This window comes from Buteo buteo, chromosome 20 (genome assembly GCF_964188355.1).
Source record: "Buteo buteo chromosome 20, bButBut1.hap1.1, whole genome shotgun sequence".
NCBI classification, from domain to species: domain Eukaryota; kingdom Metazoa; phylum Chordata; class Aves; order Accipitriformes; family Accipitridae; genus Buteo; species Buteo buteo.
The window spans coordinates 16,114,823-16,138,476 of record NC_134190.1 but is presented as its reverse complement, the minus strand read 5'-3'; the positions used below and the strand labels follow the sequence as shown (position 1 = coordinate 16,138,476).

At 42.1% G+C, this 23,654-nt stretch overlaps 1 protein-coding gene across 3 annotated transcripts; it reads right to left on the bottom strand.

Annotated features, from left to right (window-relative positions):
• Nucleotides 1–989: 989 nt before the first annotated feature.
• Nucleotides 990–20,738, bottom strand: LOC142042347 (MARVEL domain-containing protein 3-like). Of its 3 annotated transcripts, none has more exons than XM_075052186.1 (5): nt 20,627–20,669; nt 19,239–19,394; nt 17,026–17,176; nt 15,630–15,799; nt 990–1,869 (listed from the first exon to the last, which is right to left on the bottom strand). In XM_075052186.1, the coding sequence occupies exons 2-5, from the start codon at nt 19,345–19,347 to the stop codon at nt 1,163–1,165; spliced, it is 1,137 nt and encodes a 378-aa protein (XP_074908287.1). In that variant the 5' UTR covers nt 19,348–19,394; nt 20,627–20,669; the 3' UTR covers nt 990–1,162. The 3 variants fall into 3 exon arrangements, with proteins under 3 accessions (XP_074908287.1, XP_074908288.1, XP_074908289.1); XM_075052187.1 differs by having other exon boundaries at nt 17,026–17,173; XM_075052188.1 differs by lacking the exon at nt 17,026–17,176 and having other exon boundaries at nt 20,627–20,738.
• Between the last annotated feature and the right edge of the window lie 2,916 nt (nt 20,739–23,654).

The following is a 23,654-nucleotide window of genomic DNA, read 5'->3' as shown; positions in this document are numbered from 1 at the left end:
TAAGCTCTACTATGGTTCAAAAGAGCCTCATGTGGGCAATGACTCTAAGCCAGACAAGAGCACAGCCAGAATCAAAATTGTGTCTTCCCTCCTCTCAAGCTGACAAATCTTACGTACTTTAAGAGCAGCCTTTTTTTCTCGCTCCCTCATCTATGAAGACCAGTGATCTATTTCACCTGCCTCAAACAAAGGACTCTTGAAAGATGTTCTCTAAAATTTATTTTCTCAACCCTGGGGGCATACAATTACTGCTGTTCACTCATGCTTTCTATGTTTAGATATTGGAAGGACGCACGTACTTTCTCATTGTTACAGCATTCCCATGGAAAACTCCAGGGCAGCCAGCGTGTTCCTGACTCAGGCTCTGCCCACCACTGGCTGTGGAGTCAGCAAGCCAAACCTTGTTTAGGTGGTTCCAGAAGCAAGCAGTATCTTTACTAAGCTGATAGCTGACCAATGTGCTGCCTCCCAGGTTCTGATCTGTGCTCAGTGAAATGGGGAAAATGTAGTAGGGAACTGGAGGACCCAAACGCTGCCTGTGAACTTGCAGCTAGTTCCTCCCAGCAGCATTCCCCATCATGATTGGTGTGTGTCAACCCCCCTGTGACTCAAAAGATAAAATACTTCACTAGCCCAAGTGAAACAGGTCACAAGTGTAGCTTCGGCTCTGATTCAGAAAAGCACTCGAGTGTCCTTTGCTTTGTGAGTGGTGTGGCACAAGGCAATCGGATGCATTGACCGGCACAGGACCTGTTGAAGGCTGCCCATCCTAGCTGTGTAGTCAATTCCTTACGTCATGGGAGAGGAAGGGAAGTGGTTGTTAGTACAAGTTTGGCAGCACTGTGGTTGCAACCTGTTAACAGCAATTATCCAAAATTGCTGTTTGGATTTGCTCTGTGCAGGATGAAAACATTACAATCAAACACATTTTAAACACCAGAGTCCAGCCTGAGAGACTGATGCAAAAAACCTTGTTAAAACATCTGCTCAATGTCAATTTTATTACATCATGTTATAGCAGTATTGTTACATTTGGTGATTCAATACACTTCAGCACCTTGTAGGACAATATATTATGGACTGGTCGCCTGTTTAGCATGCGACACCCAGTGTCTGTCCCTTGCTGAAGGCCCAGCTCACTGGCACAGTCCCAGAGCTGACTTCACACTAACGTGGCAAGAGCCTGGATGTTGTGGGAGCTTTCAGAGGTCCTGTGGACAGCATGGTGGTTTCTGACACCTCTGTCTCTAATGCCACTTTCGGGGCTGTGCTGAGCCTTGGCTGCCTGACTGTGGAAGGCGCGGACAGTTCGGATAGCAAGGATGCAGACCACAAAGCTGGCAAAGTACAAACAGGCGGCAACGACACCAAAAAGGCCGACGGCTGCGTCGCCGCCCTGGACCACACAGTTCATGGAGGTATAACCACGGCGCGCATACAGCCTCTCGCGCCTCTTGCAAACTTCTGTGGAGTTCACCTGGCTGACAAAATGCAGGTAGAGGCCAACCGCTGCGATGTACGCCACACCGGCCAGCAGGTTGAAGGCACATTCGCCTACCAGCAGCCCCGTCCTGAGCTGCTGGATGGGTTTTGCCCCCACGACAAGGAAGACGAGGGTAAGTGCTGCTGCTGTTAAGCTGAAGGCGACTCCGCCGTACACGCAAGGGGCTCTCATCTGGGTGAACTGCATGTCTAGCTCCCTCACCTCCTGGAGCTCTGTGCCCTCAAAGGGGCTATAGGCCGAATTCAGGCTAAAGGATCCAGTGCCAAAGCCGCCAAGGGATGTGAAGCCTGCAACAGAGGCTTGGGCAGCGCCCACACAAATCAGCACCAGGAGGTTAACCGTGATTTCCACAAACTTCAAAATGCCTGTAAGGAGCAGAAAGATGGGAACAGATATCAAAATCATGTCTTGTGCAAACTGGGGCTGACAGAAGTACACCAAAACCATAGACAGAGACCACTATTACTGAGAGAGTCCTCTTGGCTACAGCTACAGAAGAGCACTTAAAAAATAAAAAAAAAAGCGCAAGCTCTTGTGGGTACATTTCAGAGGTTTGGCAAATTACTTTTTTTAATTTGTCAGTGTGCTTGATAAATGGATCTTCATGCAGGGAAAGAAATCCATAAAAATTTTACTGTGCTTGTGTTAGTGCCAAGGCAAGTGCACAGTGATTGTATTTTGGCCTTAACTACTTGGCATAAGCACACTGAGCAAGAAATATCCAGTATGAACAAAATGCTGAGGTTAAAGCTGACAAAAACCTAGAAGATTCTAATGGCTTAAAAAATTGTTCAAGTTTTTTAGGTCCTTTAAAACGTGTTTACTGCTTTAGCTTACACCCTTTTTTTGTCTTTCTAAGTGTTTGTTAATTTAAACTTATTATCTAACCAGATGCAACTTCCACTTCATCTCCTTCAGAGATAAAAATCTCTTCATAAATCTGAAGAAGCAGTTCCTGATTGCACAAAAAAAGGAGGAGGGGAAGGAGGCAAAAAACACCTTATATGCAGAGGTAAGTTAAGTGAATTTGATACCAGGTCATGTGTTCTCTTCCACACACCCCCAGCTTCAGAAGAAAGCCTTATGACTTCTGAACTGACTCTTCTCTTCTTTTTTTCTTATGTTATGCTACTGATAAAAGTAACCAAGGTTTTTTTAAGGGAAAAAAAAAAAGAACACCCAAGCCCCTGGATAAATGACTTCTTTTTGTGGTAGTTGCCTGTCAGAAAGGTGCAGCATCTGTTAGATAAATCTGATTATTCTGTAACTGCTCACTAGGGGTCAGACTAACATTAGTAAACATGACGGATGTTGAAGTGCAGCACAGCTAGAGTTGCCTATTCGGGAAATGAAAACCCCTAGTGTAACAGGCGTGTTGCTCCTCAAGTTCTGAAGTTAATTACAGAATTGTGAATCTTATTATTTCATTGTAGTCTGACAGCCAAGAACGTAAGACGCTCAACACAGTGGTCCTATATTTGTCTTTAAAGTGGGGCAGGATCTGCAATTTGCATACAGACTTTCATTTTATGCTGCTAACATTGATTGGCATGGCATTTTCCTCTTTAGCAATGGCTCGGTTGCTGTCAAGGCTGTATGGGTTTGAAAAGAAAGGGCTGAAGCAGCATGCAAGGGAATTAGACAAATTCCTCTCTTGTGTTGCCAGATGCTTCTAACTGAAGAAAGCCAGTGACAGCCACCATGAAGGATTATTGGATATTCTCATTCTGCCCATTCTTATTCCCTCCACAGAGGGCTGAGGTAACGAGCACCTTCCTGCTGCCGCTTCCTCATCACGGGAAGTTGCTTGCAATGGTTTGACAAGGGCCTTTGGCCACTTGAGGAGTTCCTGCTTCCCCCATACCCAGACTGGTCCCCTCACTTCTGCTAATGCAGCTGTAGGTAGGTACTGAGCCCATTCACATCATGGCCTTGCAAACCATCCCAGAAGCACAAAGGAGAGCAGTGATAATGGTGGTAATACCTGGGTATAGAATATCTGAGGCTCGGCATGTTTCAGTTTGCGTGCGCCTGTGTGTATGTACATATATACATACGCACGTGCGTACATAGATTCCATATCCTAAAAGGAATTAGGTAGAGCAGGCAGAGCAGACAAAGTGCTCTTGTTGAGGAGGAACTAAGCGTGCAGTTCTGTCTATGTGTTCTTTAGAGGTGATGCTGATTTCTGCATGACAACATGCCTTTTCCTTGACCCTTCCGCACAACCATTTCTGTAAGGCAGGGCAATAACCATGCTGGTTACCAAATCTGCTCAGGAGGCTTCAAATATTTCAAAGGAAATACTCATGAAGCTAAATGCAAAGAGAAATTTAAATCTTGGTCCATGAGACAGGATTTGGAACTCCTTGTACCAAATTCAAAGAATGCAGCCAAAAGACTCAATGTTTTTAATGGGTACAGAGTCATCACTTTACCAGGACTGTTCAAAATATTTTGAAAGAGTAATAGCTGTACAGGACATTCATTGGAACTGGATCAGATATTTTTTGTCTGCTTAGTTGAGCTGTATAATATGCCTTCCAAATACAGGGAATCAGTTTAGGTCCTCAGGGCCCTTGGACGGCGTTAGACGCAGAAGGCCACTTCCCTTTTTAAGGGCTGACTACTGATTTCATAGATGCTCCATCAGGAAGCAGTTCTTAAAAGTCTACAGGGAGGAAAGACCATTTGATTAAGGGAAACATAAATTTTAAATATGTTTGGGAACTTGGAAGTTGGAAATTCATGACCAGTCAGCTTTCTTCTACTGCTGTCTTCAGAATTTCCTTTTTGTCTATCACTGGTGAGGCACTCTGACCCGCTGAGCATCAACTTTTCCTGTACATCATCTTGCTGAGCTTTAGAAAAGGCAATTTTCTGTTGTCAAAGTAGTCAGCACCTGCTGCTAACCTCCCCGCATTTATAACTAACCCCAATCCTCAATGATACTGCTCCAAAGCTTCCTATGTATTCACACAAATTCTGTATGCAACCCCTTAACATCACTGAGCTGATTGCTGGTACCATAGTAGAGCTGGCAGAACGTGTCTCTTTGCTCATGGGATGATAAATATGATCAGTGTAGGTCTAATGTATTTTTAACGGCAGCAGTAGATGCTTTAATGGCATGCTTGAAAAATTTCCTTAGACAGGGCATTCAGGTTGGACAGGTTTTATATGTACCTGTACAGTTTTCACACATGCCTGCTGCAGAAATGATTAGAGTAACTAAACAATGGAGAGAGGCTCATTAGCAGTTACTCCACCAGTTATTTGCATCACATGGATTAACTTTAAAAAAAATTAATGCAATAACAAAGCCTCCTGTATTAAAGAAAATCCTAAAATGATAAGCAGTATGTAGAACGAAGGTGTGAATTACAGGTCTACAATGAGAGCCAGCAGGGTTTGTGAAAGCAGCAGACAATTAGTAGAAGACCCTAAGGCCTTGTACAATCATCAGGGCTTTGGAAATATTAAGCCCTACAGCGTGTTCAGATCTTGCTCCGGACACCCCAAAAACCTCATGCAACTTTGATCTGTGACAGTTACAAGCTGATATCCAATTCTACTAGAGTAGTATAAACAGGATAGACAGACTTGAGAAATAAGGAATAAAAGGGCAGTTAAGTTTTGAAACTTAGCTCTGTCAAGGTATGCCAACACACACATACCAGCAGTGACCTATGTCAAGCAGTGTGCTGCTGGCAGAAAGGGCTGATTTAAAAGCCATGCTTCTGAGTCTGTGCTGCCACTCCTGCTTTCACAGGCTGGTTAGCTACATTATAGCGAGTTAACAGCTGCAGAAACTAGACTGCCAAAGTTCTTCCTACAGGGAAGTTACTTACCTCTACAACTATTCCCTAATCTTATGCAACAATGAACACATTACAAGACTTGAGTGTAAAATGACAGAAGGTCTGAAAATCTCAGCACTCCACTGGTTTGGTTATTTTCTCCTTTCTCAAGTTCAAAATCTTGGGATCTATCTAAAATGTTACTGATTTGTATCAAAATTAGCACAGTGAAAAGCTGGCTTTGGGAACTAACCCTCTCTGTACTGAGCAAGTAACGAGACTCAAGTCTGAGCGCCTGGATTTCCATTTCCTTTCCAACTGCTTTTCAGCACTGAAGGTGAGAACGGCTGCAATCTAGAAGACAGTAGGTGTTGCCAGAGCTTTCCAGAGAATTGTGTCATACATTCCATAAAATCTAAATCTGCAATGGATACTAACTTCAATGTATCATACTTGTTAACTTTGAAGCTAGTCTTTTTTTGCTGCAGGTAGGCTTCCCGCTAGAACAAACAGCAGCCTTCCAATTTATACTATTAATTTACTATTCACTTTTTCTTTCCCTTCCATTCCAGGTGCATGCTGGGCTAGTACCATGGTATTAACCCACTGATCAGTGGTTTTGTTGTCTGTCATATAGTGGGCTCAAACATCCAGCAAAGCAGCCAGGCAGGATGTTAAGGGTACAGATCCGCAGGCAGCTAACCTTATTCTAATGGCTCTTACCCTTGGCTGGGCAGTCACCACTTTTCTCCCCTACCCAGTAATAACTCCGGCCTAACATTAGGCCCTTCCAAGAGCTGTTTTAATAGATTAAAATAGCAGGAAACGATTCAACCCTTTTCTTGTGTGCTGCTGTTTTTTCCTGCAACTTTAGCAACTTGAAGTGACTCAGAGCATATCTGATGAGCAATCGTGCTGGCATGAGTTTAGCAGGGGAAATAACATGGCCAGGACCAGAGAAAGACCAGAAACTCTCCTTTTCAGGTGAGATGAGATGTTAAATCTGCATGGTCTGCCTCACAGAACTACACTGCGGCTGAGTGTGTGGTACCCAGTAACTCAACTGTGTGCTCAAGTCTCATGTGTGTTGGAAGCTGTGAAGAGGCTTTTTCATCCAGGCACTGTGGCAGGATGGCCCCAATGTTCAGGTGTCAGGATCACAGTGTGCATACATAAAGTAAAATGGTCAATTCACATTTGTTCCTCTGTTTCTGCAGCTGACAAGAATCAAACTGTAGAACAGTTTTGGCCGTTTCTGCTGAACTCCCCTGACCCCACGAGGTCCTGACTAATAGAGGAGGCCTTCAAAGTGTCTCCCTCCACTGCGTCTTGGCACAGGAGTCACTTTTTTCCTCTGTTGACTGCACATGGACTCTTTTGGTATCATTCTTTCCTCTTGAGTTAACATCCCTGTGTACTTCTAAGATATTATATGTTTGTCATTCTCCATTATGGCTTGCTTTCTCCGTCTGCTTCCTTTGCAGGCCACGTACCACTGGGACCAGCGGTACCCAGCTGGCACCCTGGGGTGCCCAGCTTGTCTCTCTGGGACACCTCGACCCCAGCGGCAGGGCAGCAGTGGTAGGACCCCCACAGGTCAGTGGTGCCTGTGTCACATCCTGTTCGAGGTCACTCCAGGAGCAGGGAAGAGAGGAGTTCAAGGCTACAACACACACTTTAAAAAGCATTCTCCCAGCCTTTCTCACTGACAGTTGTCTTTTGGGTTTTTTCCCAGTTTGGGTAGCTTTCCACTTTTCAGAGGTAATTGTTTGGGGTTGTTTTTTCTTCCAAAGAAGCAGACAAGTATTTTGACCATATATAGTGACTTACAAAAGCAGCAGTCAGTCCTGAAAAGGATCTCAAATGCTGAACTTCTCTTGCCAGTGCAGGTTTGGCATTCCCCAGCGAGTAAAGGCACAGCTCAACGGGCAGCTTTGGTCACCTCTCTGCTAAACTGAGTCAGTTGCGGGAGGAATAGATAAGGGAGAAGGGGGAGAAAACGTCAAAGGAAAAAGGGGGTTTGTTCTGCTTTTGGAAGAGGACAAAAATGTAACAGAAGTGGGGAAGAACCAAAACAGTGGAGGAGAACTGAACAAGGGAAATGAAATGGAGACAACAGTTGCAACAGATTAAAAATATTAAATTTGGATGCAAAGTATTAAAACAACTTCCTAATGGTATTATTTCCCTTATGTATACCAGTACAAAACCAGTAACAAGAATTCAACCAACTTCACTGATACAGGATCAAGGCAATACACAGCTTTGTCGTAAACAAACAATTCCCCCCCAAGCCCCCACCTCACCATTGTTTTTGTAGGTCTCTGTGTTCCTCAGCCAGTGGTGGGATTTAGCTTTCACTGAGTTATGCTAAAATCTCCCTAATGGAGTAATGTTCAAAGGCGGAAAAAAACACAACACAACCCTAAAACACAGGAGTTAGGCAATGTAACACCAACAGAATCTTGGCTTTTCAAAGGACCCAAGGGAACTACATACTCAGAGCCAACTGAATTTAAATGGCACGTAAGTAAGTGCCCAACACATTATGCTCATTTGAGATATCCGTCTTACTGGAAATCAATGGAAAACTAGTTAAAAACTGGAAAAATTAAATGATTCATGTGCTCTAGAAAGACACATTATTATTGTATTTTAATAAGTTGTCCCTCTTTAGTTAAGATAATCACTCCATTAGGAAATCTCAAAGGATGACCAGCCTTGTTTTTAATGATTCAGAGAAGCCTTACATTCACAATCAGAGTGCTCAGATCCAAATGTATTGTCCTGTTTTTCCTGTGTAACATCTTCCCTTAAAGAACTACTGTCCAACCTGCTCTATTCCTTCTGCTTAATACCCTCTCATCCTCTAAACAGTGGTATCCCATTTTTCACAGGAAAGGGTGGACTTAATTTGTAGAACTACTGCATCAGTCTCTACCCCCATAGTTTCCCACCACTGTATGACACTAAGATTTACCTGCCACCAAGACACGGTTTCAGTACAACCCAGCCCCTGCCTGCATTTACTTGTTCCCAGTAGTTCCTTAAAGCATCACTTCTAGCATGTTCTTGATTTCTCTCCTGTTAACCAAGCATAAGTCATCTTCCACAATTTTGGAGAGGGTGGGAAGCAAAAGGTCTTGCATTAAACTATAGCACTTGGCAATAGTGATTTAAACACAATGGCTGTAAAAGACTGTACATATATTTGTAGCACTGGTAGGTCTCCGCATGGTTACCTCATGTTCTGCGTTTCAGGAAACAGCCTTTTTTCTTCCTAATGTACCCATAGTTCTTTCAAGTAGTGAACAATTTTCTTGGTATCAAAACAAACTTGCAGGAGTTTTTTTTTAAAAAAAGTTTGGAAAACAAACGCTTTTGTTCCTTAGGCCAACTTTCCATAGCCACTCCCTCTGTTTGAACCAAAACTGAGCTGCCTTTAGAAAGTACAAAGATTGGGGTGTTATTTCTCTTTAAGTAATCATAGTCTGGCTGAAGGTAGGTCAGGTCGGAGGCACCTGTGAACCTAAGCCTCTCATTCACTTTACCAATTGTCAGTTGTCACATTTGGTGAGCAACATTCCTGACTGGGTGGATTTTCTCCTTTAAGTGAGCTGAGATTGCCTGCTCAAGAAATACAGCTATATTCAATAGATAGTCAGTCTGCTGTATTAATTAGCTTTGAGAGCCACTTCTTAATGAGAAAAACTTTTCTTGGTCCCCAGAATTTGTGTAAGATGTGGGGAAGGCAAACCCAGTGGTCTTAGATGGTGCAACTGGTAAAGAGCAGACTTCACTGGGAAATCTTAGTTAAGAAGCACGGACTAGAGTCTAACACATACCTAACAGCTAACATCAACTTTGCCAGTATCTTCCCCTGCACACTTAAGTGAGTCTTCTCAGTTGTATTTCTCCCCTCTCTAAAAACAATAGTGTACATGTTAGCACAATGCCAAAAGGTCGATGAAAAAAATTTGATATAAAGATGTGGGCAGAGTGAAGTTGCATATGTTGACAGGGCAACAGTTGCTAAAGACCACATTTGGCATCTGCAACTAGTGTAGCTCCCCCCCATGTTTTTATAGAGCTAACTGCTCATGGCCATTTGCGTTTCACAGCAAACAGGACTTACTTCCAAGTGAAATACTTTAACTTCAGAACAGAAAGGTTATCTGCAGGTCTGTCACTGTATCTTGTTACTGTGCAATTTTAATAAAGCATTCTGAATAACTGGGATTATTTTAATCTGTACAGCTCCATCCAATTCTCGCTACTAATATTCTCTGTCTTCACAATTACAAGATTAAAAAACTCAATGGCAAATTCAGTCTGTTAGCCACACTGTATTTAAAATATACTTTGTAACAGATAGGAGGGGTAAGCCATCTAATTACAGTGAGACTATAGGGGACCTTAGTGCTCCCTTCTTACAGCAGAAATATGTTGAAATTAACTGCCACAGGAACAGTCTATGACAGCTTTGAGCATAATTTAAAGGAGCTAAACATGGCAGACTGTAGGGGCAAAATGTGAAGATGGTAACTACAGAATACAGCAGTTTCTAATCTTGTTGGGTGCCTCCACAGAAATATAAGTATCCTGCTGACCACTACGGAAAAGATCTAACATGTGCTACTGAACATACTTGTCAAATGCTTGTTTTCATCCACAAAGTTATCTGTATTATGCACATTTAATTGCCCTTCAGTTTTTTTGAACATACATAACTGAAGCTACAGAAGTTCTTCAGTCCAATGCCTCTTGCAGACCACTATTCTCCCCCAACATCGCCACAAGGGATACAAGCACTCTGAAAATAATTCTCCCCTCCTGCTCCCACATCTGACTCCAAGAAGAATGGTATCAGGATGTAACAGAGCAACATAATAGCAGCAGTATAATAGTTATGAACAGCAACATAACTCAAACCAAGTGTCTACTAGTGTGAACCCTGTGTTTAGGGTGAGTTTTCATCTCAGTATTTTTTCCAGTCTATCAGTATTTGCCAGCAGGCATAGCTGCAGGAAAAAAAATTATACTGGGTTTGTAAAACAAAAGCTTATAGACGTTTACATTTGAATTAAAGCTGGCTTGTTAGTGCATGAATATATCCTGGAGAAAGTCATTGTTACTCCCTAATTCTATTTCCTCCTCCAAATAAATTCAGTTTGATATTTCCTCCTGGCTATGCTTGAAACTGGAGACTTTTCTTGTTGTTACAAACCATAATGCTGTCTTTTTCTGAGAGGAAACTGGTCTGAAGGTTTTAACAATTGTGGATGTTAGAATGTAGGCTAAAGGCATGATTGTTTGAAAGTGCCTACAATATGCTTAAGAAATCTGACACTATTCATGGTGCAAAGCTGTATTCATGGCAGCAAAGAACAGGGATTCAATTATTCTTGCTCCCCCACAAACTGTTTTCTAACCTTTTTAGTGCTGTCTCCCTTAAATGCCAAATGGGTTGAAGAATTAAAAAAAAAAAAATTACTAGCTCAGAAATTATGACCAGCACGGTACAATTCTATACAAGGCAAAATGCAGGCGTTTCCTGAATCACATACTGACTGAAGATGGGAGAAACTTAGTTTGCCTTCACTGTTTAAGCAAAACTAAAGGAAGCATTATCCTGGAATTGCATTGTTCTACCTCTTTCACACCAATATACATAATAAAAAGAAAATGAAAAGTTTTCAAGGTCAAGTGACCAAATATCTATGACCAATTTAAGATCAGCAATTCACTCTTGGGTTCAAGATTTTGCTCTCTCTAAGGTAAAGGAAGCACCATGGCAGCCAGCCTTGAACATGTCTCTCATTCCCTCTGGTAACAAAAAGCACGGAATCTGGTTATAATTGCAAAGGACCCAGGGGGGGTCCTTTAAAAGGCAAGTGTGATTACTGATTTTGTTTTTTCCACACAAAAGAGAGAACTACAGAAATTTTACCTTTGCTGTGAAAAGCAAGTTGAATGTTTTCTTCTGAAAGAATTTAATCTGTAAGTATCCCCAGGCCAAAAACTCTTGTTTTCAATGTGCGCTGTTTTAAATGGCAGGCACTATTGTGCATAAGTTGTAAGAAATGGCTATTGCAAGCAGTAGTTCCTTAGCTGATGAAAGGTTTGTCTTCATCACAAACGGTTTATGTCCAATTCCCATATAATTATATAGAGCATCTAGACAGCTTGACACCAGTCTATAAGCTGTTCCTCAAGTCTCTTTCACTACTATAGAAACAGAAGGTGGCAGACTTCTGTGTTTCTGTTGCCTTTTGAATCTGTAATCTGCAGATCCACAAGTGTGACATCCCTATGAAAAAAAACATATAGAAAAACTAGACATAAAGATCGCATAGCAGGGAAGAGTCAATAGTTTGTTAGAGGAAAGTCATCTGAAAGAATGAGCAGATATATGAAGAAAGGCAATCCAAGTGGTAGTGCTCTTAAATGACACAAGCTCCTGTGGGATAAAAGATCCTCTCACAGGTTAGTAGTGGTTAAAAGAAAAAGAAGAGTAAGAGGAAACAACTAGTTTTTCAAAGAAAGAGAGTTAAGAGAGAAACCTCTGTTTTGTGATGCCTGTCACTAGTTATGCCTGTGTTAGCAGTGCAATGGGAGTGGGTCTGTAGAATCAAACAGTTGGAGCTGAAGACCTAGGGGCTACATGATATGCATTTTCTGGGGAGAGATAAGTACTTCATTTTAGCTCTAGTTTGGTTCAAAGGACAGAGTGCCAGCTAGTAGTTAGAGCTCACCCTCTCATTTAGTTTTATCCAAAGGAAATATAGTTTGTGCATCCTGAGACTGCTCTGCAACATGGCCCAAAGAGCTGTAAGTGGGGACTCCAAAGAACTTCAGCTCAAAAGTACACACCAAAAAACTATGGTAGATGCACAGACTAAGAAATTGAAAAGACTGAAAAGTGAGATGGTGAAGTCTGTTTTAATAATAATCACAAAAAAATTCTTCATGATTGCCAACTGTAAAATTGGTAGGCTGCTGAGAGCTCAAGCTTTTGAATGAGAAATTAATGAAATCAGTGTTTAATAATCAACCTCACACTTCATGTACGTACACAAACACACCACCCCCACCCCATCTGCAGAGCACACAGATGGGCTCTGAACAAATCACTTCCACTCAGGAAAGACACCAGTTTTATCGGTTCACTGATAGTCAAACACCACACGAAAAGCTAGGAAGCATTAGGATACAACTACAGAACCAGAACCTTTATGCAGATGTCTGATTCTTTTGGGAATTTATCTTGAACTGTGAGTGCAGTTCTGGTCAGCCCATCTCAAAAGGGTGCAAAGGATCTGGAAAAGGTATAAGGCTGGCAAGCACATCAGAACTGGAAAGACTTTGCTCTTGATAGGGATAGAACTGATTATTCTTCAATCTATGAAGAAGCAATAGGAGCACAGTGACAGGGAGGAAGGGAAGACTTCACTCCAAAATCATAAATCTCATGAAGAAGGTACATATATGAGATTACCATTAGGTATTTTGAATACCACCAGAATCAGAGACAACTTCTTTAAAATGCTTTAAGGAACAAAACAGTACCTCTTCAAGTGGCACAAAGAAACTGTGGAACTCCTTTTCATAAGGTAATATGGAGGCCAAACATTCAAAAGGGGATTCAGAAAAGGATTAATCAAATTTGATAGGTCTGTTAAAAGGTATCAAACATAACAGAAGTGAATGCAGTTTTCCAATTCAGAAAATTCTACCAATCAGAAGTTTGGAGAGTATTCCAGAGGACAGCTCACTCTCTACTGGTCCAAACTCTGATGATCTTCCTAAATTTGCACTCTAGTACATTGTTTGAGAGGATGCATAATTAGGTACCTTGTATGATCCAGTACGGCTAGCCACATGATCCTACCTGGATGGCTTTGAATAGGTATTGCTCATAGAACGTTTTAACAGACTTTTTTCCTCCTGTTTTCAGGATGAAAGGATAAAAAAGGAGCAGAATGTTTTGAAGTTTCTTAGATAGTATCAAATGCTCCTACCAGCAAAAGGGGTCAGTATCAATTGTTTCTTCCATTATATTTGGGTTGGGCTTATTTTCTTAAGGTGGTTGTAGGGAAAAAAACAAGGGGGTGCAGATTAGGGAAGGAAGGTGGAAATAACAAAGATAGGAGAACGATGTCCTTTTTTCTGCTGCTGCTTGCAGCTAAGGTGTTCGAAGCATCCCTGAAAAAATAACTGCCTGTTTCTGAAACTCAGCTTTAGCTTTTTGGGATATTGCTGGTGAAAAGCATGGATGAAAAGGGCAGTATCTGGGTGAAGCAAATACTTTTCAGAGCTCTGGTTGTTTAGAATTCCTCTCTAGTTTGCCAAACAGGTCAATATGCACAAAGATCGTAAGTATATTTGCTTGGCAAAAGAAAAAGGAAAAAAAAAACCAAAAACCATAGTGAAAGCAGAGGGATGCACAGTCAGAAACTAAGGTTCACATTTCAGTTGTTGCTTTGCAAAAGACGGTGGTACATCACTTGATTTCCTGGCCTTGTTTGATACTAGCCTATTTTAGAATTACGGTTATTGGGAAGGGGGAATTTCACCAGAGTGCTGATAAATCATTGGCAAAAGAAAGAGATGGTTAAGAAGTATTCACGGGAACTTTTTTCATGCTGTAAGAAGTTGTAGCTCACATGTACTAGCTTCTTAGAAAACAATCCATGTTGCTTTTCATTTATAACATTTACTATGACTGCAGGGAATACAGAATTCTGCAAAACAATTGTAGGAAATTTTGCTAAATCTTGGTACTTTAAAAAATTAAACAGGAGAGTAACATTGTCCTAATCTTATCAACTTCCAATATCTTTTCATTTTTTGAAATAAAACTGCTAATAAAAGGGGTTATTTTCTACATGATCTCTTTTCCCTCCTCCACTGCAAGCTCAGACACGAAATTTTTGGAAAACACTGAGCAATACATGGGGGAGGGGTGGGATTGAAATCATCATTGTCAACTGATGCATCCAAAACTAGGACATTTTGAAAATGTTAATGATGTTTAATGCACTGAAATAATGAGAAGCAAACGCAGGGAAAAAAAAAACCAGCAAATCACAGTAAGCTATCCATAAGTCTAAACAACCAGTGAAACTGAAAACTAAAAATAACTTGCCACTTCATTTTTCTAAAGCTGTGATAAAATAAGGCATGGAGTTTTCTAGAGCTTCTCAGACAAATTAAAATAATTTAGTATTGTTGAAGAAGAAATTGCTGATACAATTTTATCGTGGATAAAATATCAGTATGACTCTATCATTAAATATGCTCTGCTAACTGTTAGAGTTAAATCTCCTCGAGATGAAAAACAAACTGCATACAAATACACAGAACATATTTATAAGAGAAGATAGTTCAGCTCACTCTTAAAATTGTTCACATATTCACATACAGAGAAATACTAAGAGCAAACTGAGTGCGTTATTTAACTTTCCTTCATGGATTGAAGAAATAATCTAACATTATGTATTTTAATTTACTTCCAACAACTAAACTCTTCATTTGTCTTGCTGCTGGAGGACACTGAAAGGCTGTTTATAGACTTCGGTCAAAGACTTTGCACCTAACTGCAAGTTTCAACTCAGACTGCAGTTGACCTTTCCTACAAACAAGGTGAGAATGCTCATTGTCCTGGAAGAGGAAAAACTTTAAAGGAGTAATGGGTATTTCAGCGACTTTTTTTTTTTTTTCAGTTTATGGGAACAAGTTTACTAAGTATTAAGACCGATTTCTTCCCACGTTAGTGAGCATTTCTCTGCTTCTTGTAGTCACTTTCTAGCTATGAAAAAAAACAAGTTACTTCAAGAGCTGTTTTATTCGATTCATGTCCATAAAATAGTTTTGTCTCCCGCAATGTTGCTTTATAAAGATGTATCAGTGATGACTGGATTAAATCCAGAGTTGATAACAAGTCTGAGAAGAATGTGTCAGAAGTAAACAAGCATCAAATCTTCAACAGCCATCTTTAAATTGCCTACAGATGCAAATATCTATTTTACTCCTAAATCCCAAAGGTTAACTCCTGCTGCACAACCTGGGTGATTATACACATGACCCACTCTCGTGCTATGGATGCACACTCTGGAGATGCATTTTCAAGTATCTCAATATCTCTGTAAATCTTGCTTTTAGATGCCTAAAACGTGCTAGTTACCCACAGTTATGCCATTCATTAACTCTCCCAGTTTGTTTGGTTGTGTTTTTTTTTTTAATATTCCTCTAGCTTCACTTTGTTGTGCTTCTAAACACAGAAGGTGGATGGGCGGATGGCAGGCAATAAGAATCTCACATACCTCTTGTTGTGCATACCTTTGAACACTTCATCGAGAAGGTTTCCTTGGGAGGATAACACTCTGGTGGTGGGCCAAAATATTCCCGTGCTGCTCCTGAGGTTTTAGAGTAAGAGTCTAAGCAATCAGTAGAAGTCCTTGAGTGCTGGCCACCTCGGATGTCTTCTGTTGATCTACAATGGAGTAAATGACTAATGTATATTAATTCAATCCTGCTCTCTCCTGAACATTAGGACATGAGAAACTGGCAGACGCTAGTTTACTCATAGGTATGTCATCTTTTTTGCTTGTGTGTTTTGAAAGCAAATATCCCAACTACTTGCATAAATCTATATTCACAAGGATATTTGCACTTGATCGTTCTTATTTTGGAAAACTGTGCACTCACTGAGTAGGCTGGTTGAATTGTTCATGGTACTTGCAAAAGGTAGCAAGGAGGAGGGTGTGGGGAGAGTTCCTGTTCCCATAAAAACAAGTAACAGCTTTTTCATGAAAACCAAACATTTTTAGCTAGGCCACAGCAGCCCAGAGAATAAAAATTATAATTATTTTCACACATAAATGTGTAAAGTAGCACAACTATTTCACAGGTAAGCATTTTGTCTTCTAATTACCGGGTCTCACAAAGATGCCTTTTAAAAGAACGAAAGCTGTTAAAAGAAACAGATAAAGACTTTAAAGTGGCGAAAAAAATTTCCTATATAAATATTTCTCTTTTTTTTTTTTGAGGTCTTTGATGATATTTGAAAAAGAATCTAAAATCGACCCCCAAAAAATCAGTTTCTTGTGTCTCCAATCAGACTCCTCATTCGTATACTTCAAAATGGAATTGTCCACTTTGCTGCAATGACATACAGCTCCACATCTGAAGCCTGATGATTTTTAAGGTTGGTGAGATTTAGATTATTCTATGGGAAAAGTGCAGTTTTCCCTTTTTAAACTGAGTTAACACTCAGGTTAAAAGAAACATTGGCTGTCAATTGTTTTGTAAGTGTCTGGTCTGATCTAAATGTTCTCCCTCATTTGAAGGAGAATTGGAGCTTGTCTTTTTCAAGGTACAGCTGGATGATTTTGTTATTAGAGGGTATTTTAAGTCTCATTCAGCATTACTATTTTTAAAAGTCATCTTCCTGTTCAGTTTTTATCTTGAATTTCTTATCCACTGATCAGCATTTTCAACTGTAGTTTTGTTTCCTAGTATCACTGCACTTCAATAAGGTTTATCTTCATCCAATTCCAGATTCAACTTACAAGTATTATCTCATTCATCCACATTAAATCATGTTCTTTGTAGTTTTTACATTTTAATTAAGACATTCAATAACAAGACCAATGCTAACATCTCCGCATGCTGTTGCCAACAGCTCTATTTGGCCGAAAGATTTCTGATTTTTCTGACCTTTGTCCCGTGTCTTGTGCAACCACCAAAGCATCCTGCGCAGCTGTGTCACATAAATTAAATAAGCTCTGTGATTTATAAGACTTCCAGTTAACTTGAAAGCAATCCCTTTGGTACTTCTGATGCAGCTGCTTCTCTCTATTGTATCCTGCTACTTGCCAGAAAACAAAACAAAACAAATAAAAACCCCCTAATGTTTAGCAACACAGTACAATTAGGAAAAAAAAAATATCTTTCTTTTAGATGCTTTTTTTCTCACAATGGCCTATTCTGGCCACCTTTGCTCCTGTTTTTCTTCAGGACTTTCCAGTTCTGGGTAATGCAACTCTTTCTCCTCAGCAATGAGAGGAACCTTGCTATAGGAGTTTCAGACAGAAATGCATTTGGAAAGAGAAATACTCTGGCTAGAAAGTCTTGCTCGTAAGGGGTGAAAGCATTAGGCACCCAAATTAATGGCTTCCACAAAACTCTTCCTATCTATTTCATTATAGTATCTGGAGATCTGTTGGTCAATCAGCATAAGACTTCACCAAAATACTGAAATTTCCTTACAAAAGCAGCTGGTTTTGTTGTGAGAGCTAAGCAGGGGAAATGCTGTTAGGTTAAGCCAAACTCCATCAAAACAACTGATGGAAAAGTTTTTTGATTAGTTGTAGTGAGGTCTGGTGCCCCCAGATTCTCAGCTTGACTCTAAGAATTATCTCCATAGCTATTACAGATCTGTAGCTGCAGCTTCCCTTCCTCTAACCCCCAGTGGATACAGGGACAGTCTGTTAGCCCTTACAGTCCATCCACCAATTTTCAGTCTCTATGTCCAGTCATTTAAAACTAATAGCAAAAACAAGATGTCCAGTGAAGTGCTTTATTAAGAAGTGGTGGTTTAATTTATAGCTATCTGTTCACACATTGCTTATATTATGCTATATATATATATATTAAAAAAAAAAAAACACAGAAAAAAAAAAAACAAAATCCCAACCCTTTTTTTTTTTTTAACTCCCCACAGTGCAATTAATACATTCCTGGCATCTGCTGCTCTCACTTCTAATATGTTCAAGATAATTTAACTATATCCCTTTCTGATCTCTGCTTTTGCTAAGGACAGTCATTCAGCCTCTGATTATTAGGCTGAACTTTGTTCCCATTTGTCTCCAATTTTTCATGATTTAAGAGAGACAGAAGAAAAATTCATTAGCTATTTTCATAATGCAATAGGATTACCACCATCCAAATTTTTATACTTAGCCATAAGTACTCCTTCTGGTCCACACAGTGCTCTTTGCTGCTTTTATTCTCATCCTGCTTTTCTTGCTAAAACGCATATTATCAGGGAGTACTTCAGTAATTCAGCTTTTCAACAATCTTAGTTCTATTTATCTCTTCTCCCTCTTTGCCTCTATTCTTAAATTGCCCTACAATCATACCCTCAGAGACTAAATAGGAGTGATGAACACTTCACTGCCATGGCCAATTTGCCAGTGGTGTTTAGAACTACAGAACTCTCTCCTACAATGCAGTCACTGGCATGCCCTTAAAGGAAAACAGCCTAAGCTTGCATCTAATATGCTGTAGGCTGGCCAGGCTGGAAGGAGACTTGTAATATCCTAAGAGTTAATTTGTCGCTCCAAACCTATTGATCTGCTTATTGTGCTGATGGGGGCTGACCCACTATCAAGAGCCGCAAACAGCCTTAGACACATAAACAAGTACTCATTTATTGACTGCGACTACTGAAATTAATTTTGGTTTAGATTAATATGAACTCGTTCGCAGCTGAACTAGAGCAACTTGAGGGTTCAGTAAGTCCCTATGCTGGTCTCAGTCGCATAACATTCTCATTTAAGCAATGTATATTTGGCAAGCCATGGCTTGCTGTCACCTGCTGACCAGCCTCTTCAGGGACTGTACTAAGACACATGGCCACACTTCATCTACTTGTGACCCAACTTGATCCAGATAACCCCAGGAAATCCACACCTCTGCCAGTGTCTCACAGCCTATGTTTCTGCCCCCTCTTGAGCTCAATACAAAGAAAAACGTTAATTTCTAAGTGTAAAATAGCTCCCTGATTCCAAATGTGGCATGCTTCACAATTTCAGGGCTGAGTAAATGATTTCTTCACTATTGTAATATGGAGGTATTTAACAGCAAACAAAGATGACAGACATTATAGACCTGCTGTGATATGTTTCTTTAAGGTGATAAAGACATACCTTGCATTGTACGGGTATGGTTTTCTCGCTCTTCTGTCTTCTTCGTATCTATCAGATCCATGGTTCTCATGGCGCCTGTATTGCTTATCTTGGTATCGTCTCCCGGCATGAGACATCTTGTTTCTTACATGTAGTCTTTCTTTCTAAAATAACTTCCTGAACCAGAGAAATAAAACTCATTCATTTTATAGCTCTACTTAAAGTTATTCATTTACCAGCACTCCCATCCATTTCATGCTGATTCAAGACTTGGTACAGACTTCCTTAAGAAGTGAAGGAAGTAAAACCCTTTAAACTACAAGTAAAGCAACTTCATTAAAGAAGAAAGTTTTTCTTTACATTTTCCTATTCATCGAGTAATTGTAATGTTTCTATATTCAACATTTATTGCGCTTAGCTTATTTACTTAGGTCCGCTCTGACTCTCCTACCTTTGCTGCAAGGACAAGGCATGCTGTCCACTAAGCACATGAATCGTGGCTTCTCTAACATTGTCCCTTACATAAAGTATTAAACCCAGCAAACACCAGCGCATTGCATGAGCGTGCACACAACTGCCACTGACGGCAGGGCAAACCTGGAAGCGCAAGCTGTGACCTTTGTCCTGGAAGTTTCTTTGTCCTGGACAGTTTTGCACTGTCCGTTGGTGCAAAGAGATGCAGCACCAAACGTTGCCTGTGATTTGGATAAACGCTAGGTACGGGCAAAGCTTGTGCTGGGCCAAAAATAAGTTGGTGAGAAGATACGCCCTTGATAACCTGGTATGAAATATTACAGGGATGTTATTTCCTGAAAGCGACTTTACCCTTTCAAGTGCAGTACGCTTAAGCCCAAACCTGTAAAACAGGGAAACGCAGAGTTTAAGCATCTAAGGAATCTTTATTCTCATTTGCCTTCGTCACAGCCCTTCAGCATTACTGCAGAAGTGCCTGCAGTCGATTTAATTTTGACTGATCAAGCTGAGGACTTGCCTAACGACTTCCCTTCCGTCTCCTTAGGGTGTCACTGAAGAAATGAATTATTTTTCACTTGTTTACGGCTAACAAAGAGAGAGACGGTGCCTTCCTCCGGGGGAGCTCAGCTCCCCTGCTGCGGGCAGAAGCCAGAATCTCCTCTCCCCGCTTTCTGGCGCCGGTCCCGTCGCCTCAGGCCCACGACAGCAAGCCCAAACCCCCTTCGCCCCCCCCGGGAACGGCCCTGCCGGCGGGGCCCCGGCCTGAGGCCTCGGAGCCGGGGCCGTGGGCACCTCCCCACGTCCCGCCGGGGAACGAGTCGCGCCCTTCGCCATCCACACGCCGGCCCCGCGCCTCCCCTCCGCCCGCTCCTCTCAGGCCGCCCCGTCCCCCGGCACCCCGGCGGCGAAACCCAGCGGGCCCTGCCGCCCCTCACCTGAGGGGAGCGCCGAGCTCCGGCCCGCCCAGCTGCGGCTCCTGGGAGCAGCGGGGCCCGCCCTCCCTTCCCCGGCCCGGCCGCCCACCTCAGCCGCGCCTCCCTCCTGCGGCGGGCCGGCCCTCGGCGCAGGTGCTGGCCTGCCCGCCGGATCGGCTCGGCTCGGCTCGGCTCGGCTCGGCTCGGCTCGGTTCGGCTCGGCTCGGCTCGCCTCGCCCGGCGGGGCCTGCTCTCCTTCCCTGGGGACGATGGCCGCGGCGGGGGCGAAGGAGGGCTGCTGCCTCCCTGGTAAAGTGAGGTTCCCCCTGCACCGTGGTGCTGAGGGAGAGTCTGGTGAGCAGGACCCTGAGAGGATATAAAACCTGAAGGTTAATAAAGTTAAAATTCCAGGGTCCCACCGGTTGACCGGCAGCGCTCAGGGCGGGAAGCCCTGCAGTACAAGGTGTACGGAGGATAGAAGGTGAAAGAAAATGGGGGAAGCTTGCCCGCGGGAGCAAGCGGGTGGAAACAGGCTGTGTTAGGCTAAATGGGTTGGAAAGGGACGTAAGCAGCTAAACTCTTCTGGTGCAAAGCCACGTTTTAGGGAATTGACCATCCGAATGCATGCAGTCTCATTTCTTAGTGCTCTGCTGAAAGCCTCTCCTTGCGGTGGATCTCCAGGGGCTTTGTCTCCGCGCTGCCAGCCTGTGAGGTTTCTCTTGCAGAGGAACCATGCGCTGGTGCCCTCGGGATGCTTTCTTTTAGGGATATATCTATTTTTGTAGAGAGCCTGGGGCAGACCCACGAACCGGCATTGCAACGAACGAGTTGTTCGTTGCAGTGCAGTCCTGTACACAAAAACAATCCATGCCTCAGAAGCAGGATGGTGGTGTTCATATGGCACTGTGCCCAGCTAATCTTGAGCCTCGGAAAGCTTCCCTAGGCTGTGGTGCTACCCTCCACAAGAGCTGGGACCAGAAAATCCCTTTCCTTCCCAGGGCTTTCAGAGCAGCACGCTTGAGGTACCAGTGCCTCTTGAATTTGGGCTTAAGATACGTAACTGTTAGTGCAGTCCCATGCTAGGGCTAAATCCAAAATCCCCTCTAAGTAACATGCAGGTATCAGAGGAACTGCTGTCCCTGAAAGGACGAGATTATCTACAGGAACTGAGTACTCAAGATGTGCTTTGTATATTGCTGGACCAAGGTAAGACTGTGATTCCCTGCTCCGGCTGAGCTGTGTTAACAGCTTCTTTTGCTGTTTACCATTCTCGCCTCGCCTAGACCTCTTCTGCTGTTCCTGCCTTCGGCTGTACAGTTCATCTTTGCTCTGTCTTGCACCAAGTCTAGTGCTTGCTTGATCACATTAGGCCAATTCAGCTTGCTTTCCAGCCAAAACCAATTTACCTTCCACTGTTTTAGTGAGTTGAATTGGCTTTGTGCTGCAATCAAACGTGCGCTGGAGCAAGGATTTGGCAGAAGCACGTGTCCCACAGGGAAGAAACTGGAGGAGGGATGGGGGGAGAGGGCTACCTCTCTTGGCAGCAGCAAGTGGTGAATGTAACTGAAGCCTTAATGTGAAGTTGCAGTTTGAGACACTACTACCTATCGGTTAGTCACTACGCCTTCTCAGTTTGGGGCTGTCATCCAGCTAGCAAAGGCAGTCTAACAGCAGGGGTGTTTTACTGCTTCGTAGTTCTGTTTGGTTCTAATTCCTACTGTTTCTATTTAAAGGTAGTTTAGGCTAGTTTGGCAGATTTTACCCTGAAGAAGATGAGGGTGCCTGCATGAATTCTGTTCTCCTGTCTAGCTGATAAACATTTGGGAAGTACATTCTTTGCTTGCATCCAGCAGAAGATGTCTGCTCTTGATGGGGAGCGTGAGGAATAACAGCTCCCTTCAGGTAGGCAGGTTTCATACAAATGGTAGAAAAATCACAAGGAGACATGGCTGGAAACAGACTTTTTGAGGGGGTGCTGAAATATGAAGGAACCTTGCCAGCCACTGTCTACAGTATAATTAGTAGTTTTGTTAAAGCATTTCTCTTTCTGGGCTGAAGGGTTAGGGTGTGGCCGTTTTGGTTTGATGGAAGACTGGGTGGAACTGAAGGGATACGACTATGGACTGGGTAAAATTCAGCGAAGCTGATGGGCAAGCTAAGTGTTTAAAAAGTGGGTAAAGTCATTATGGAACCAGGCAGTAGAAACAATAGGGTCACAACTGACCCAGAATTACATGGTGAGATCTGCATTAAAAACTTAACTATGTGACCAAAGAGATTTTCCCTGGGAACTTATAAAGCAAACACAAGGCACTGAGGTAGGGATTGCTGGAGTTGCCTTTATATGACATAACAACCACTGAAACAAGCCACAGAAAATGGTGCTGATTAGGGAGAAACAGCTAGAGGTAGCAGTAGAAATGTATGTCTAGGGAGAAAAAAGTAGAAGGAACTCATGAAGGGATTGGATATGGTACTGGCTCAATTTGGATGAGAATCATCAAGGAAAAAGATCTCCTTTGTTCTTACCTTGTTGCAGGTAAAAGGATGCTGTGTTGTATGTAAGCAGATGGGTTTGTATCAAAAATACACCTGATTCTGTCATCAGTATCTCCTTTTAATAGAAATAACTGTTGGGACTGAATTTTGGCTAGCTGCTGAAATCCAGAGGGACTGATTTGCAGAAAATGAAGTGTGAACCATTTTGATTTTTTTTTTTTTTTTTTCTGGTAATTTACTTGAGTAGGTCACATCTGTGTCTTGGATCAATGCAGTCCTGGATACTTGCTCCAGTGCAACAAAACAAAACAAAAAAAAACTAAAAACCAATCTAGGTATAGGGTACAAGGTGCCATAAATAGACCTCCAGGGACAGATTTCTCCAGCCAGCCAGGCAGGGCACCACTGGAGTCTGTTCAGCCTGACGGGAACACTAAGCTCCTGAGTTCAGCAGGACTAAAATTAGCTTTGGAACTTTTTTTTTTTTTTACCCTCTTGGTGCTGCTTTTACATGAAATCTGTTGTTTATTGTAATAAACAGCAAGAAAAG

Bases quoted from the DNA above. Each gene is read 5' to 3' on its own strand.
- LOC142042347 (XM_075052186.1), bottom strand. From the start codon at position 19,347: ATGCCGGGAGACGATACCAAGATAAGCAATACAGGCGCCATGAGAACC. The intron at 15,800-17,025 runs GTCAGAAAAATC...ACTCCATTGTAG, and splicing joins GCACAAGACACGGGACAAAG to ATCAACAGAAGACATCCGAG. The intron at 1,870-15,629 runs GTATGTGAGATT...TGCTCCTTACAG, and splicing joins AAAGGTATGCACAACAAGAG to GCATTTTGAAGTTTGTGGAA.